At 32.6% G+C, this 16,710-nt stretch overlaps 2 protein-coding genes across 3 annotated transcripts; one reads left to right on the plus strand and one right to left on the minus strand.

Moving 5' to 3' along the window:
* Window positions 1-375: 375 nt before the first annotated feature.
* LOC105328904 (programmed cell death protein 2-like) lies at window positions 376-6,199 on the minus strand. 2 transcript variants are annotated; one of them, XM_011429944.4, is made up of 6 exons: window positions 6,040-6,199; window positions 3,998-4,158; window positions 2,389-3,012; window positions 1,261-1,380; window positions 739-899; window positions 376-590 (listed from the first exon to the last, which is right to left on the minus strand). In XM_011429944.4, exons 1-6 carry the CDS (start codon window positions 6,118-6,120, stop codon window positions 463-465), a joined length of 1,275 nt encoding a protein of 424 aa, XP_011428246.3. In that variant the 5' UTR covers window positions 6,121-6,199; the 3' UTR covers window positions 376-462. The 2 variants fall into 2 exon arrangements, with proteins under 2 accessions (XP_011428246.3, XP_011428245.3); XM_011429943.4 differs by having other exon boundaries at window positions 1,261-1,383.
* A 319-nt stretch (window positions 6,200-6,518) lies between these two features.
* LOC105347565 (nuclear distribution protein nudE homolog 1) lies at window positions 6,519-14,898 on the plus strand. The gene is made up of 9 exons (XM_034458739.2): window positions 6,519-6,637; window positions 8,229-8,382; window positions 8,520-8,668; window positions 9,057-9,102; window positions 9,197-9,287; window positions 9,899-10,072; window positions 10,401-10,495; window positions 12,304-12,398; window positions 12,595-14,898. The coding sequence occupies exons 1-9, from the start codon at window positions 6,558-6,560 to the stop codon at window positions 12,656-12,658; spliced, it is 948 nt and encodes a 315-aa protein (XP_034314630.2). The 5' UTR covers window positions 6,519-6,557; the 3' UTR covers window positions 12,659-14,898.
* Window positions 14,899-16,710: the final 1,812 nt, after the last annotated feature.

The raw sequence follows: 16,710 nt of genomic DNA on the forward strand, positions 1-16,710 counted from the left end.
ATTATAGTGGGCTCATTTTAAACTTTTATTTCATGGAAAAGTGACGACACAGCAAATTATTGTAAAAAAAAAAATAAGCAAAAGCATATTTCTGTTGCACCCTATATTTTTTAAAGTCTTTCAGTCACCTCAAGAAGATATAGCTCTTTATACACAAAGTGTATGACTGACAGAGGGTTTATCAATCATAATCTCAAAGATATTGTAGTACATTTTTTGGATCCACTTGCCTGCCATTTCTGCAGGTTAGATAATCTACCAGTTATCATTGAAGTTCTACAATGCTAATCCATGTACCAAAGCACTGCAATAGGATATCATCAGCAAATGTCTTTTAACTTTTAAGCCATTTAGCAAAAGAAGCAAAAAACAGAATATCAAATAAAATTTATATTCCAGTAACAAAACATTTAACATTAAAGCAAGAACTTCATGATACATTAAAACGCCAGAGTTTATCTTTTATCTAAATAGATGATGGTCAGGATCAGGCTGCACAAGAACTAGTTCCTGTTTAGTTGTGGATTTATCATCCCAACAACTGTTCTTACAGGTAAACACGATCACCGTCCCAAACTCTGTAGCTGGCCCTGAAATACATGTATAATTATGACCATCAATATTCTCTTCATGTTGATAAAAGCATGCAAATTTAAGTAAATGAGAAAGTCAATGTAAAATACATGTAGTTCTTTAAATACTTTCTGATTTCAAAGCAATAGTGATGCATAAACTTGCCTGCTTTTTCTGAAGTCTGAAGAAAGTTGACCAGGGCTGGCATCAACTGTAGTTCAAACACTACATCACCGCCACAACTTGGACAGGATCTGTTAGTATAAGTAGACCTCTCTGAAGGACTCAGTTCTTTGATGAATAGAGGACTGCCATTCCAATGATACCTGTGATGGAATGAAATTACTAGAAATCTACTGAGATGTGAATAATCATAGATAAGTGTAGCCAAAAAAAAATCTTTATTATTGGGGGTCCAGGGACAGGAAAAATACCACTGGTTTGAACTCTAATGATACGAATCTGAGAGTGATATCAAATCATTAACGGGACTACATGTACTTCCAAATTTTGTGATAATCTTTGGTGATAGACAGTTTGAACATCTTGTACAGATCTAGAGAAGGATAAGGATTAAGGACCCCCTCCCTCTCTCCCTGGTTTGAAAAATTCAGCCTTGCTAAACTTGTAGGAAACTTCCAAAAATAAGCTCTTGACCCCCTTGATAAAACTCCTGGATCTACCTACCTGACACACTGTTGAGGACACACAGCCGTTTGTTTCTGGAACCGGTGAAATACCTTGTCTCCATGCTTTATTTCTGTTCGTTCATACTTTTCATTCCCACTTTGGCCTCCATTTTTATCACTGCTGACAAGTCAAACAAACAAAGAAATATTACATGTATAACACTAAAAGCTTTGATCTGTTCTTAATAAAAATGCCCATGTACAAGAATCGGACTGACATGTATTACGTGTACCAGTATGATCAAGTATTACAGTTTACTGTGAAATGGTGGCTTGACTTTTGTTGATTTTATGGATACCTTCCGACTACATCTCAAAAGTTCCATATTAACATTCAAAACAAATGTAGAAATTGAATGATCTTTAATACATAAACTGCAAATCCATTTTAAAAAAACCTGACAATCCAAATAATTGGTCCAATAAATGCAAATAATTCTCCTTTGGATAGTTTCCTTAAGTTAATTGCCTAACTGATTTAACATCAAACAGTAACAGGGAAAGGGAGTTACCTATGTCAAACAGTTACAGGGAGTTACCTATGTCAAACAGGTACAGGGACAGGAGTTTTCTATGTCAAACAGTTACAGGGGGTTACCTATGCCAAACAGGTAAAAGGACAGGGAGTTACCTAGGTCTAACAGTTACAGGAAGAAATTCTAACTTATGTCAAACAGTTACGAGGACTGGAAGTTATCTATATGTCAAACAGTTACAGGGACAAGGAGTTACCTATGTCAAGCAGGTACAAAGACAGGGAGTTGTGTATATCAAACATTTACAGGGACAGGAGTTACCTATGTCAGTTACAGGGATATGGAATTACCTAACCTATGTCATACAGTTACAGGGACAGGGAGTTACTTATGTCAAACAGTTACAGGGAGCTACCTATGTTAGTTAAAGGGACAGGGAATTACCAAACCTATGTGAAACAGGGACAGGGACAGGGAGTTACCTATGTAAAATGATCAAAGCATATGTTTTGTATAGTCTATCAATGATACTCTATGATAGACTATCATTATAGAAAGTATTATAGCATAAGATAAATGTTTTGAAATTACAAAACATTATATTTATAGTGACTAATTTAGTCAAATAACTGCAGAAAAATGATAAATACCTTGAAAAATATTCAGAACTAAGCAAGCCCTCTAGATCCACTCCTTCATTCCGTTGATATTCATTTAATAGCTTTTTAAGGTAACCATTGTCATCTGCAGGGACTGAATGTTCTTCTACAACACTTAGATAATAAGAAATGAGTATATCTGATGATGGGTCAGGGCCCTCATCCATGTCATTACAGGTCTCCTGGCCGTTCTCAATTAGCTGGAATGCATTGTGCAAAGAATCATCCGGTATCACCATTTGATCATCCTTAGTAACTTCATCTTCCTTCTCACAGTCATCAACAGATATATCTTCTTTTACCTCTTCCTGCTCCTCCTCCACTTGCTCATCATCCTGAAATCTCAGATCCTCAAATTTATTGCTTAGGGCACCCTCTGTTATAGCTATCTCGTCAAATTCTGAACTGGAACAATTGTTACTGCTATAGCCACCTGACTTTGGAGCTGGTTGCTGTTTTCCACCCTCTGTCTTTGTAAAATCGTCAGTGGGATCATCAACATCATCTCCCCAGTCATCTTCACAGGTAAACAAATCAACCTTTTTCTCTAATTTTGCTTGTTGTGAATGTTTTTTGTAGCTACTGTCCAAGAATTGAGATCTGAGGACACACCAACTGACCAAAAAAAATATCGATTTGTATGTTTTACAACTGGATCTGATTATAAAATATAAAAATTTCTACCAAGGGACAAAACACAATGCTTTTATTTTTACAGGGCAATGTGGAACAATTATTGTAACCAATTCCTACAATTTGATAATAACAGAATGATATCAACCATAATCTAGTATCAAAGAAGTGCGATGATACACTGTGACTGCAGTCAGATCAGGATATAGGCAGGAGTGCAGTTTAAAATTGTTCATTTAGCCTAAGGAGACTCGGTGGTTAACGAATTGATCAAACATCTGTTGATATATTGATTACCGGTACAATTTTTTATTACATTTTACTGGTAATTTTTTTTTGGGTTCCATTATAGAATTGAATCATGATTTTTTGAGGTATACAGTCTCATAACTGCAGCGGTGTGTGCATACAAATTGAGTAACGCGCGTTAGCGCAATATGAAAATTTGTATGCAAGCATCGCTACAGTTATGAGACTGTATACTTCAAAAAATCATGATTTCATGCTTATATTTTCATTATTTTAACTTCATGCCTTGTCAAAAAATGTGATTTATACCTTAAAATTCCTATCTTATCCTAAGGGTAAGTTCATATTAATGGAAGAGCCACAGTAACAGCCGCAAGCGTGAATTTTTATTTTTGCTTGTGACGTTGCAGTTAACAGCGTTCAACGTTTGTGACGTCATAATAAAACTCGTCATTTTAACCTTTGAGTACCCTGTGTGCATTACAGTATTATAACTGCCGTAGCTTTCACACACTTTACAAGCAAAAAACATGTGGAATGTAAATATAAAGGAATGACAGATACATGTATTTTTAATGCGAAAATTCCACAATGATCTATTTAATGGGCTCTGCACTAACTCTAAGGGTAGCAACATAAACACATTAATTTTATAACGTATAATTATTTGTACTTTTTTATACTATACTTGTCTGGTGATTGTCATGGTAACAGTTACCTTTCATCTCTACCCCAACATTCTCTTCTAGGACAGGTAAACAAGTACAGGGTCCTGTGATACGGAGAACCATCTAAAGGACAATTCAACTGAACAATCAGAAGCATAGGACTCTTACAGCAGGGACAGACTGGCTTTATACTATCTGGATGTATCCAGTCCTGTAAATTAAATAATAGGATAAAACAAACTAATCAATTGTTTTCGTTATACCCGGTAGTAAAAAGATGATACAAATTAAAGATGTTACAGCTAGACTTTACTCCGGAAAGATTGGTAAGCATGTATACATAGCTGTATAATGAATAAAAAAAGATGGATCATTCCAAATAATATACAACGTGTATAATATTACAACTATAACAGGATGCATGGAGACCAAACCAAGACACCCAGGCTCCCTGAATCTCTAGTCAGATGCTCTTCCAGCTAAGCTATTTGTTGCTGGAAATTGAACCAGTATGACTGTAATATTCCTCCTCCTCCTTAAAAATATGATCTTAGCCCTAAAAGATCAGTTATGATTTCAAGTATCTTTCCCCTGAAAGTTATCCTGTTAGTTTAAGGGGTTGCTCATAGCACCAAATGTGATGGAATTGGAGAAATAATGTTGGATCAGACCAACATTCAAACCCAGGCTCCCTGAGTCTTTTGTCAGGTGCTCTACCAACTGAGCTATCTGGCACAAGCAATCAAACCTGTCTCACTGACTATCACACAATTGATATAATTTTTTTTCATCTGAAGATTTTGTTACAGTAGAATACATTTTGTTGTTCACTTAACCTACTGACAGCGAGAATGGAATTAACTTGTAAACTTTATTTAAAAAAGTAATAAAACCATTTTAACAGGAGCTTGGACTTTGGGTTGTTGTGTCAAGCTTTGACTTTGGGTAGTCGTGTCAAACAGCATTGTGACAAAGGCCTACTATGTCTATTTCATTGTAGGCCACTCAGTCATAGCTCTTTGAAGTCAACAAGATTTGTCTGGCTTTTGAGCTAAGGCTATGCAATTGGTGTATATTTTGCTTGAAACCAGCATCATTTTAACATGTTTTGACGCAAGAAATAGATAGTTACGTCCTACAGAAAGTCAAAGGACTTGTTAAAATGGTTCTAATCAGGAAGTCTTTTTAAGTTTGTACATATAAGGGTCCTGAGGAACTTTCACATGTGCTTGGGTCTTGTTATACGCATATGTATAATACCTAATATACATATAAATACACATGAAATAGGTGTACTTTTATGTATATTAGGTATCATACACATTCATAAAACTAGACCTAAGCACAGGTGCCTCAAAACAAAATTATGGAAAATATTACCCCAACCGACATTTTTCATTTCACAACACTCTTATTAATACTGATGCACTCTTTGATCTTAAATAGGAATTACGTGTTTTCTCTCTGACTGTCAACAAATATTTTTTCAAGCTGTTATTTGTAGGCCACTCAGTCATAGCTCTTTGAAGTCAACAAGATTTGTCTGGCTTTTGAGCTAAGGCTATGCAATTGGTGTATATTTCGCTTGAAACCAGCATCATTTTAACTTGTTTTGACGCAAGAAATAGATAGTTACGTCCTACAGAAAGTCAAAGGACTTGTTAAAATGGTTCTAATCAGGAAGTCTTTTTAAGTTTGTACATATAAGGGTCCTGAGGAACTTTCACATGTGCTTGGGTCTTGTTATACGCATATGTATAATACCTAATATACATATAAATACACATAAAATAGGTGTACTTTTATGTATATTAGGTATCATACACATTCATAAAACTAGACCTAAGCACAGGTGCCTCAAAACAAAATTATGGAAAATATTACCCCAACCGACATTTTTCATTTCACAACACTCTTATTAATACTGATGCACTCTTTGATCTTAAATAGGAATTACGTGTTTTCTCTCTGACTGTCAACAAATATTTTTTCAAGCTGTTATAACATGGTTAACCAAAGCAGAGACATAAATTGAAAAGTGAAGGGCACAAGCATATTTATAAATGACAATGTCAGTAAAGAAAAAACTCACAGACAACCCTCCTATTTTGTTAACATTCCATGATGCAGTTGATGAATCCAACAATTCGTCTTTGATGCCTAAAAGAGCCATAATAATTGAAAACTGACATGGATAACATGGAAAACAATTACATCGGGTTCAAGCTCTCTAATTGCTTGGGTGTAGTTAAAAAGAGGTCTTTGTAGAAATATAATTAGCTTCTTCTATGGATTAAAACGCATTAAAATAAACACGGGTATTCTTATCAGATTTAATTTTTAAATGTAATTTTAATGTGTTATTTAGTTCATAAATAAAGATTAAATAATTGAAGAAAAAATATATATTAAATAGCCTAAGTTAATGTTTTATGAACTGTGATATCTAAAATTAAGATCTGATTACAAAAATATGTTTTATTTCAAGTAAACGCTTTAATTTCTATAATTTTTTCGTTGGTTTTGAAAAAAGAAAGATTATCTTCAGTTTCGGTGTATTCCCTCTTTTAGCCGAATCTTTAAATCGTACTTCCGGTGGTCAAGCCAAGAATGGATGACTCGAAGAAGTTCAAAACACCTCAAGAGGAGATTGACTACTGGCGACAGCAAGCTGAACAGTTTAAACAAGAGTAAGATTTCCAATCTACATGTGTTACTTTTGTTGGTTATTAAGTTACAACAAAGTTATCGGGGACCATGATGGTCAACGAAAGTTTTGTGTTTTGGAATGTTTTGCTTGGACTTGATAATTTTTAAGTCGTCTGCTCACTAGGATAGCAAAACTAAAACTTGTGTAGCCTTTTCTGTGTCATTGTTTTCATGTCGATGTGAATCATTTGACTCTTTGAACATTTATTATAGCTTTAATCTCACTTGGATTGTTTTCGTATTTTAATGACATTATTTTGTCGCTTTTCAAACAAAAGAAATGTGCCAATGATTTTAAAATTAAATTGTGTTATAGTTGATTATTTATGCATTGTATAAAGACTCACTTACTTTGAAGTATATTCATGCACATGTTTTGTAGTAGTTGGACTAGTTGCAATAATGTAGCCCTCTCCATTTTTTCAAACTGCTGATGACTTTAGTCTTTATTCAACTAAATCTTGCCTTATGCAGTTCATAAAATATTAACAGTGAATTAATACACATGAGGTGGAAATTTCATTAAAGAAATGTCAATGAGCGTATGAATTAGACAGGAAGTGAAGAAAACTGAAAAAGAAGTTTAAATTTTCATATCTTACACAATTTGTCATTAGCATCCAATTTCAGAAATGTTGGGATTAACATGCATATGTATTATTATACTATAGTCAACAGACCTGATCATTTCAAGTTTTTAAAGAGTTTTTAGGCAAGAAAAATCTAGAACTACATTCCTTCAACCAATGTGGTTTAAATTCTAACTAAGGTTGCATTAAATATGACAAAGTATTCAACAATAACAATGATAATTTTCTGTTACAATACAATTTTGTTATAAAATGAATATTGATATTAATGCTACATATGACAACATTGTCAGCCTTTGATGTGCAGTAAATTCATCCATGATTTTTTAGACATTTTTGAAGATGAACATGCTTAGACTAATGCCTTGAATTAATTTTATAAAAACATTGACACTCATACATGTACCAAAAGAAAATTACCGAAGTTGTACTGAATGTTTCCTTAGTTATGTTTCATAAAAATATAACATCATGTAGGTGGCAATATCATATTGTTAAAAATATACTGTTTCATAATTTAATTTCAAGTCAAATCCAGTTCAATTCACTCTCCTTCCTATTTCATAAAATTCGCTGCCCCCAATATGAAACACTTTCCAATGCCCCTGCATAGTGTTTTAAGGAGTTATAGGCCTCTTTTAAAAATATACCTCTTATTATTTTAGAGAGTACTTGATTACTGCAGTGTAATTATGTTGCAGAGTTGTCTAAGAACAGCACTTTGTGTAATTATTATATTCCAATAAGGTTGATTAGTCTTTAACAGATGGTGTGTCAATCACAGACATTCATTCATCAACATAATAAATGAGCAATGTTTGACTTGACATCATGCTATGAGCGTTCAGATATGTCACTTTATAATTTCAGGACCTACATGTTTAAGAATTTTTTAAAAGAGAGATATTAGACTCTCCTTGTTTAATATTATGGGGGTATAACTCACCTGACATTTAAAATTGAATTTTGGTACTTTTAACAGTCTAGAAGAGACGAGAGAGGAGCTAGAAGAATTCCAGATCAGCAGTAGGGAGCTTGAGTGTGAGCTTGAAGCCCAGCTTGAGCAGCTAGAATCCAAAAACAAAGATCTCTTGTCAGAAACCTCAAAACTTGGCAGTGAAAATTCTTCACTCAAGGTTAAAATTTGGATATATTTTAATTATTTTTTAATCTTTATCAAAAATTGATTATATATTACAATCAAACAGAAAAAGTAAGTTCTGATGAATTCTTTTGTTAATTTTTGGATTCAATTTATGTTTACTCTTTTCAGGAAAAGATTGAGCTCTTACAAACAAACAGTCACAGACAAATATCCAAATTAGAAGATGAATTAGCCCAAGTCAGTGCCTACAAAGATGAGTTACAGAAATACATCAGAGAGTTGGAGCAGACAAATGATGACTTAGAGAGAGCCAAGAGGTACTGTTGTTAGACGAGCTGTGCATTTAGCAATAGGGAAATCTCATCTCCAAATGAGTTACCAATAAAATTAAATTAATACATCATATGTTTTCGCCTCACCAAGAAATTCAAAGAATGTGTACAAGCAGTAAGCTTTAGTGAACAAGACAATCATGATTGTACTTTAATATAATATTTCTCATCTTTGAAATGCTCATGTATTTTACTGCATCTATCAGAAAATTACAAATATCTTTGAATGAACATACCAATAATGTGTTCACGGTTCAAACACAATTGTTATCTATTGCTTTTGATGGGCTTATTCTGTAACACCTAATTGTGTTTTAAAGTACATTTGGTAATGAATACTGGTAATCAATATATGTACCTGTATATCTTGTAGAGCTACTGTTGTTTCACTGGAGGATTTTGAAGTGAGATTAAATCAGGTAAATTGAAATGCACCTGAAAAAAAAAATGATGGTTTTAAACAAATGACATTCTAAGAAGAATCTTTCTATTAATTTCAATATCTATTCTTAGGCCATTGAAAGAAATGCGTTCTTGGAAAGTGAATTAGATGAGAAAGAAACTTTAGTGGAAACTGTTCAAAGATTAAAAGATGAAGCCACAGGTGAGAATAAAAGTGACAAATCGATCATTAAGAAGGAGTGATTTTGAATATCAGCTATTTAAACAATATAATACTATCTTTGGTCTTTCATATGAAGATGAAGGTAGTGAGCATTGCAGATGGGAAAAAAGCACAATCTTACACAGCCTCAGTATTTGTTCTGCAATGATTGCTACCAGTGTATACTACTATCAAACTCCAAATAATGAATTTCACTGTTAATATTTCTCTCTCTCTCTCTCTCTCTCTCTCTCTCTCTCTCTCTCTCTCTCTCTGATTCTTAAGTAAGTAAAAGTATTTAAATTATTGCCATTGTCACTCAGCACTTTATATAGATGAGCCAATTCTTCTATACATGTGAAACCTTAAGTTTCTATATGAATCACAATCAATTTTTTAGGCAGTAAAGGAGAAAAAAATACTTAATAAGTGAATGTAAAGATCAAGGTTTTGAACTTCATTAATTTCATCCCTGACCACTGGTGTATAGTACAAATTGATAAGTTTTTAAAGTGTATGGGTCACTTATGTATCTTTTTGTATATGTATGAAATTATAAAGGATATATAGTTGTCACTTCAATAATAATGACAATTTTTTTTACATGTTAGACCTCCGGTCAGAGCTAAATGTAGTTCAGATTAAACCAACAAACACAGCCCTCAGCCTTGCCCCAAAGGAAGACAGTAGCTCTAATGCAATCCCAATAAAGAAGAAGCAGGACCCAATGGAGGAAAACAGCATTAATGACAAACCCTCCAGTCTTTCAACACCTCCAAACAAAGGTCAGAACTTGTTTGCTTTGGTTTGAAATCTATAAAGAAAGAACTTATTGTTTGTAGATGGCTGGAATGTTTTGTTCAGAGTTGTCACACTTTTTGCTTGCTTAAAAATAGATGTGTCCTCATTTTTGGTTGTGAAACATGTACTGTACCTTGAATTCATTTCAAATCATATTAACTGCATTGTCATTTCATTCTATCATGGGTTTAAAAAATCGTAAATTTACACTTTCTCATGAGTAAAAACAATGATAAATTTACATACATGTATCATGAACAAACACTATTTATTTGGACAAATAAGAACAATGTAGATGTAAATTAATTTTAGGTATTCCTTTGAAATCCTCAACCAGCACACCGTTAACTCCATCTGCCAGAATCTCAGCTTTAAACATTGTAGGGGATCTGCTTCGGAAAGTTGGAGTAAGTACTGTATACATGTTTTAAAGTGTACAAAACTGGTATGTTATCTCTTGTACATGTGTTTTGTGTTCTTGTCCTTGTCATATGTTTGAAATTAACTAGTGTATCCAGTAATTATTTTATTTTTTTCTTAATAAATGAATTCCTGACATTTTAAGAAGAACTCTCTACAAATATTCTTTAAAGATTTAGGATTTAAGGTTTCTCGACCCTCGATGTTTTTATGGTTTAATCTGTGTAATTTTTGTTTAAATTTGATGATTAATATGCAAACAATTAAATTAAAGTTAAATATTGGTATGTTGCAAATATTTTGTTCATGCTGTAGGAGCTAACACAAGTACACTATCAGGACAGTTATAGCAACGACTGCTCTCTTATCAAACATCACATTTATTTAAACTTATTTCGATATAATAAAGCAATTTTTAAAAGAAATTAATCGCAATCCTTTATTTTAAGTATTTTAACATTTTAAGGCCATTTAAAATTGCCAGTATGAAAGCTATCACATTTACAGTGCAATTTGATACGATTTTTCAACCATGAATAAGTACAGTTTAGCAACATAAAACGTCTATAACTTTTGAAATAATGGTTCAAACTCACTGAAAATTGGTACATTTGTAATTCATTATATATCCTATCGAAATCTGCAAAGAAATGTTTACCTTGCCTGGTAAAAAATTATGAATTGTGGTCTTTGTCAAGTTTGCCTATATACGGTTTTATCAGTTTTTCATTGAATTCAGCGATTTCAACTCAAACTACTCTCTATGAATTGTTAAACATTGGTGTCATTTCACTTTACATAGCTTAAAATGTGTTAAACACAAGTATAAATCAAGAAATATTGGCAAAACTATGCACCACATAACACTATTATTATAACCGATAACGGTAAAATATTCCGGATTGCTCACAATGACGTCACACGACAATCGAAAGACCTTAAACCATGCATATTAAGTCTTAAATAGAATATATTAACACAAGATATGCTGATGAGCAGTTCTATGTAAAAAGATCATTCTGGACTTAAGTACTAACACAAAATTGAGCCAACACTTTTAACAAATGTAGATTGTTAACTGTAAAGATTATTCATTTGATAACTAGCGAGTGTTACCTGAGTTTTTGAATCATCCATCAACAATTATTTTTTTTTTTTATTCTTCAATTCAGATGTATACCTTACTAAAAGAGCTACTAATACATTAAACAATCCTCCATATTCATTTTGCAAATAGGAAAGATTGTACATGTAGATTTAGTTCATCATCAAATCTTTAGATGTTACATGTATTTGAAAACTATTGCCCAGCATGTGCTATTAAGTTTCATAGTCCTGAAACATAAATTCACATTTTCATAACATTCAGGAATAGAGATATGTCGCTTTGCATTTGATAATTTTCAATTAACCAATTTATTTTGCAACTTTATAAAAACTGTTTGCAATTTATGTGATTTGATTGTACATATACGTAAGTGCTGTCATATGCATTTTCATGAACCCAACCAATGTATAGTTTGCATGGAAAGTATGGCACACTATAAATTAAAAGGTGCATAATCATTAATGTTGACTTATAAAAATATATTTGTACATATGAATGTTTGTCTTTGCATAACCATTTTACAATGAGGATATTGTTAACCTGTCATGTTCTTTATGCAGAGAACAACCTCTAAAAACTTTGCCAAGTACAATGCATATGTGAAACATACATCTTATTTTCAAAAAGTAAAATATTATAATTTGCTCTTGAACTTGAGATGAGAAGAATATTTCTTGTGTATTGTAGGCTTTAGAATCTAAATTGGCTTCCTGTCGAAACTTTGTGAAGGATAATCCAAGGGGTGGAAAACAAGTGTCGACAAGTCCAACGAATTCTCCAAGGTACAAAACTAGTCAAATAGAGAAAGATGGAGAAATTTGATTCGGCTTACCTAGCCTATTTGTGTGTTTGGTTTCAAAATATTACTTATTATGTTAAACATTTTATTCCTATTTATGTTGGTCTGAAGCTAATAACGATACTTTGGATAAATATACAAAAAGGTTTGCTATCAAGCTCTCTTCTTTTCTCCTGCAGAGCAAAAAGATTGAATCGAGGAGCCTCAGTGCCACCTCAACAAGGTGTCAAAATTCCTGTCTGATGATATTCACCAACGCCAAACAATGCCACACTCACAAAGCAATCCATGATGATATTCATATCATGCTATTGGGAGGGAGGAAAAACTCAAGTTTCCTTTACATCTATTTCTAGGAATTACATGTACTCGCAGAAAAAAACCAATAACACTGTTTTATGAATATTTGAAAATTTCTTTTACATTGTACTTACATGTACCTGAACATTAAGTTTGACTTTTTAAAAAGTTTTTCCATGTTGAAGTTGATTGATGTACATGTAATTGAAATTTTCATCATGAATTATCAACATTTGAATAAAAAGAAAATTATGACAGATATAAAAGAATAACATGTTTATCAAAATGGGAAAAATGACTGTTAGAATTTATGTGAAATACAATAACAGATTGGTATAATATAATCATTGCAGGTTTTTATGAAGGATTTTACTACAACTTTTGGGATTTTATGGGTTTTTTTAATACCAGTGAATCTGGCAAAATGTAATATGAATTTTCCATCTTCATTTTTAAACTTTGTTAAGACAAAAACTAATATATGTGTATATACCCTTTTTCTTCTTAGGTTGCAATTTCCAAGTCTTAGAAATGGTTTATATTTTTACCGCATTGTATTTGTACAGGTATATGTTGTGAATACTCAATTGTAAATAGTTAGTGATTTGTGTTAAATTATTGAGGTACCATAATCATAATTTATGATGATTTAGTTTATGTACTTGAATTAAAGGTATGTTTTTCATTGTCGATTTATAACAATGTATCTGTAATCTGACACAGAAATCAAAATTCCACGGTATATAGAACAAATTAGATTTTGGTGAAGAATTGTAATAAACCAAGTAATGATTTAACAAAGGAAAACAGTGTTCAGTAGAATAATCTCAAAAATGGCAAATAAAAATCTAGTAGATTTTATTAGATATTACTTTATGGACTGCTTCCAGTGTGTTTCATTCATACCTCATATACATAGGTCCAATGATTAATGATGATTGTTATGATAAATGTCAACCAACATTTCCTTTTCTAAGTATGTTTGTATTTACTTGTGTCAGGAAATTAAGTTTTTGATTTCATTTTTTTTTTTTTGCCTTTTCATTAATCATTGGTGATAGTTTATACATGTTTCAGTAGCACAGATTATTTTAGTTCATTGTTATTTTCCATCTACTACCTGTACTCTTTAGTTTCAGTATAAAAGATACATAATTGTTTATCAAGGTATAAATGTACCTTGAGAATACTTTACTATGCCAAATGAAACGTTTAAGTAGAAGTTGACAGAAAGGGATAATTCACAACTCTTTAACTACTCAATAAGAAATGTTTGTCTTCAAAATGAGCACTGGCCTTCACAGAAATTCTATGTTGTACTACAGTAATCACCAGCTGTAAAATGTCTATTGTATACAACCATACAAACATGAATGATAACTGCTGTGAATTTTAGTTTATTTGTGTACTTTGTTGTGATATTTTGAGTGTTATTCAGGGTTATTGTATGTATTCATTTCATCGAGGAAATCTTTTTTTTTTTCATTGTGTATCAGTGTTTGGTGGGTTTGATTGTCTTTGAGTGAAATATTCATTCATCATTTTGATTTAGGTAATTGCAATATTAGATAGAAAATACACCCCTTCAACGTTAACAAAAAATGTACAAGTCTTTTCTTGTTCACTTCTGTAAGACCAGTTCAAGCTATCATTTAGTGTAGAAAAATAAGGTACAAGTACATACACAATTTTTTCTTCAGTACATACATGTATAGTTTACCAACTTTCAGTTTTACAGCGTAAGTTGTTTATTTGTAGGGTTTTAGTATGTTTGGTTGGTTTTTATGAATCAAAATGTGGAATGTCATACAACATTTGAGATTCTTTGAAATTACAGAGCTAGAAAAATTTTCATAATGCAACAAAACTTCTTTCCATCTTTTGCTTTTATGGCATAAAATACAATGTATTTCAATTGATACTGATTGCAGGTGGATTCATTTAAATCTAGAACTCACAGTTGTTTAAACAATGATAAAAATTCCATAGCATTATGTTTAACATGTTTTTAAATATTGTTAACACAGTTCAAATGATTTAGATTGCTACACAAGTAAACAGAAAAATGAAATTTTAAGGAAAGCAGCTTACAAAATTACTTGTAAAATTTTGTTTTTTGTAAATTTTCTTTACAGACATATATACAGAATGGTTTTATGTGTCAAAGTAAAGGCTTGATTTGATTTGATTTGTGTTGATTTACTGGCAACTATTAGACAGGAAAGAAGTGAACAGGGTTTTTATGTTCAGGAGGAAAAGAAAGAAAAAGGCAAGAGCACGTCAAAATAAATTAATGATTGGATAGGGGATTGTTCCCGAAACCTCTACATTTCTTGTAAGATGTTCTACCCGAAGAAATGGTTGATATCAAGTTGATATTCAAGTTTGCCAAAGACAAATGTTGTAAAACAGTTTAAAGTGAAAATTACAAGTGTGTTGCCAAAACAAGAAGCCCAAAATTTCCTTGTAGTAGGGAGGAAGGACTAAGCAAATATACATGTATCAGTATTGTTAGACTGATTTAGACCATTTTAGCTCACCAACAAAGACTTGGGGGAGGGGAGTATGCTATTATTTTCAACATCATATTCGGATTAAAGGGACAGGTCCTTTTTCTTTATAGTTATTGTCATAAATTCCACTAACATTTTATGATGCATCTTGGATTCTAATGAACTTTACAGACTTAGATGCTTATTCCAAGAGATTATTATACGCTTCCTTATATTTATGGTTGTTCAAACCAGGACCCTTTATAGGGTTAGGAAGGAGCCAAACTGGAGATCCTAGGTTCTTCAAAGTAACATACATGTACATGTACCTATAAATATAAAACAGAAATTTTCTGATAACACACAGAGAGTCATAAGCTTGTGCATCATTGGAATCAAGCTAATAAACGAGTATGTTTCTTGGTACCTTAACCCATGGATGCAAGAAATTAAGGGACCGATAGACGGTTCAAAGTAAAAACAAAAACCAATCTCAGGAGGGTAATGTTGTTACCTCTGTTTTTCTCATTGCTCAGGGGTTTAGTCAGTCTTATAGGCAAACCTTCTCTCCAATGCAATGATAGGATAGGGAGAGAGGCTTGATTCTAATCCACTGGGCATTCATCAAATAGTCAATTTGCCAATATACGAGGACAAACATAGAATCTACTTGATATTAATTCAGCAAGTCCAAATCTAAATGAACTGACAATCAAATTCAAGGTGAGTGGTTGGACTACAATATTATCTACTACAGATCTTGTATCATTAAACCTGCATACGTTCTTTGTACCAATAGTTTCTTCACATACAGAATTCCCAAACAAGATTCGAAGAATGTGATTCAAAAATTATAACAGCATATTATGTCGATACATAGGTAAGATATTTATTTTTAATGACTGTTTCATACAGAAGTCATCAGAAATGTACACTGTATTCAAACATATGCTACAAGTTTTCCCATTGTTAATAATGAAAACAATTGTCCTTGAGCTTGCTGGACTGATTATTCAATTGGATCTCCATACTTGTTAACTTTAACCCCTGCAGAGTTGGTATAATTTTCTTCGGATGCGTTCACATCATCACCAGCATGCTTCATTCTATGCTTTCTATTCCGTCGTAACCGTTTCTCCATTAAACTCTCTGGTTCATCCATTGATTGCCCTGACATTTCCTCATTTGTTCCTCCAGAAATAAATGATAAACTACTCTTTGGCTGCTGAGAGTCGTCAAAGTTTGTGTCGGGTTGCGATTTTTCATTCTCAAATTCAGATCTTGACAGAACTAAGCCAGGCTTAGACCGTTTTTGTGCTTTCAACATCTCAATTTCCTGGTCTATCATTTCATCTGACAAAAAATTTGTTTTCGCCTGTAGCTGAGTTATTTTCCCGAGGACATGCTGAGGTGTGATGTGATTTTTTTCCATGGCTGTCTCCCATAGTTTCTTGCCCGGTGTCGCAAACAACCCAAAGAGCAGTCCACCAGCGCCACACATAA

Source organism: Magallana gigas, chromosome 7 (genome assembly GCF_963853765.1).
Source record: "Magallana gigas chromosome 7, xbMagGiga1.1, whole genome shotgun sequence".
Classification (NCBI taxonomy): domain Eukaryota; kingdom Metazoa; phylum Mollusca; class Bivalvia; order Ostreida; family Ostreidae; genus Magallana; species Magallana gigas.

What these genes read in the sequence shown, in the direction of transcription:
- LOC105328904 (XM_011429943.4), bottom strand. Translation starts at nt 6,120, where the DNA reads ATGGCTCTTTTAGGCATCAAAGACGAATTGTTGGATTCATCAACTGCA. An exon ending in ACAAAATAGGAGGGTTGTCT is followed by an intron (nt 4,159 to 6,039) that starts GTGAGTTTTTTC and finishes TTTAATTTACAG; the next exon opens with GACTGGATACATCCAGATAG. An exon ending in AGTTCTGAATATTTTTCAAG is followed by an intron (nt 1,384 to 2,388) that starts GTATTTATCATT and finishes TTGACTTGTCAG; the next exon opens with CAGTGATAAAAATGGAGGCC.
- LOC105347565 (XM_034458739.2), top strand. Translation starts at nt 6,558, where the DNA reads ATGGATGACTCGAAGAAGTTCAAAACACCTCAAGAGGAGATTGACTAC. An exon ending in TTCAACACCTCCAAACAAAG is followed by an intron (nt 10,073 to 10,400) that starts GTCAGAACTTGT and finishes AATTAATTTTAG; the next exon opens with GTATTCCTTTGAAATCCTCA. An exon ending in AGTCCAACGAATTCTCCAAG is followed by an intron (nt 12,399 to 12,594) that starts GTACAAAACTAG and finishes TTTCTCCTGCAG; the next exon opens with AGCAAAAAGATTGAATCGAG.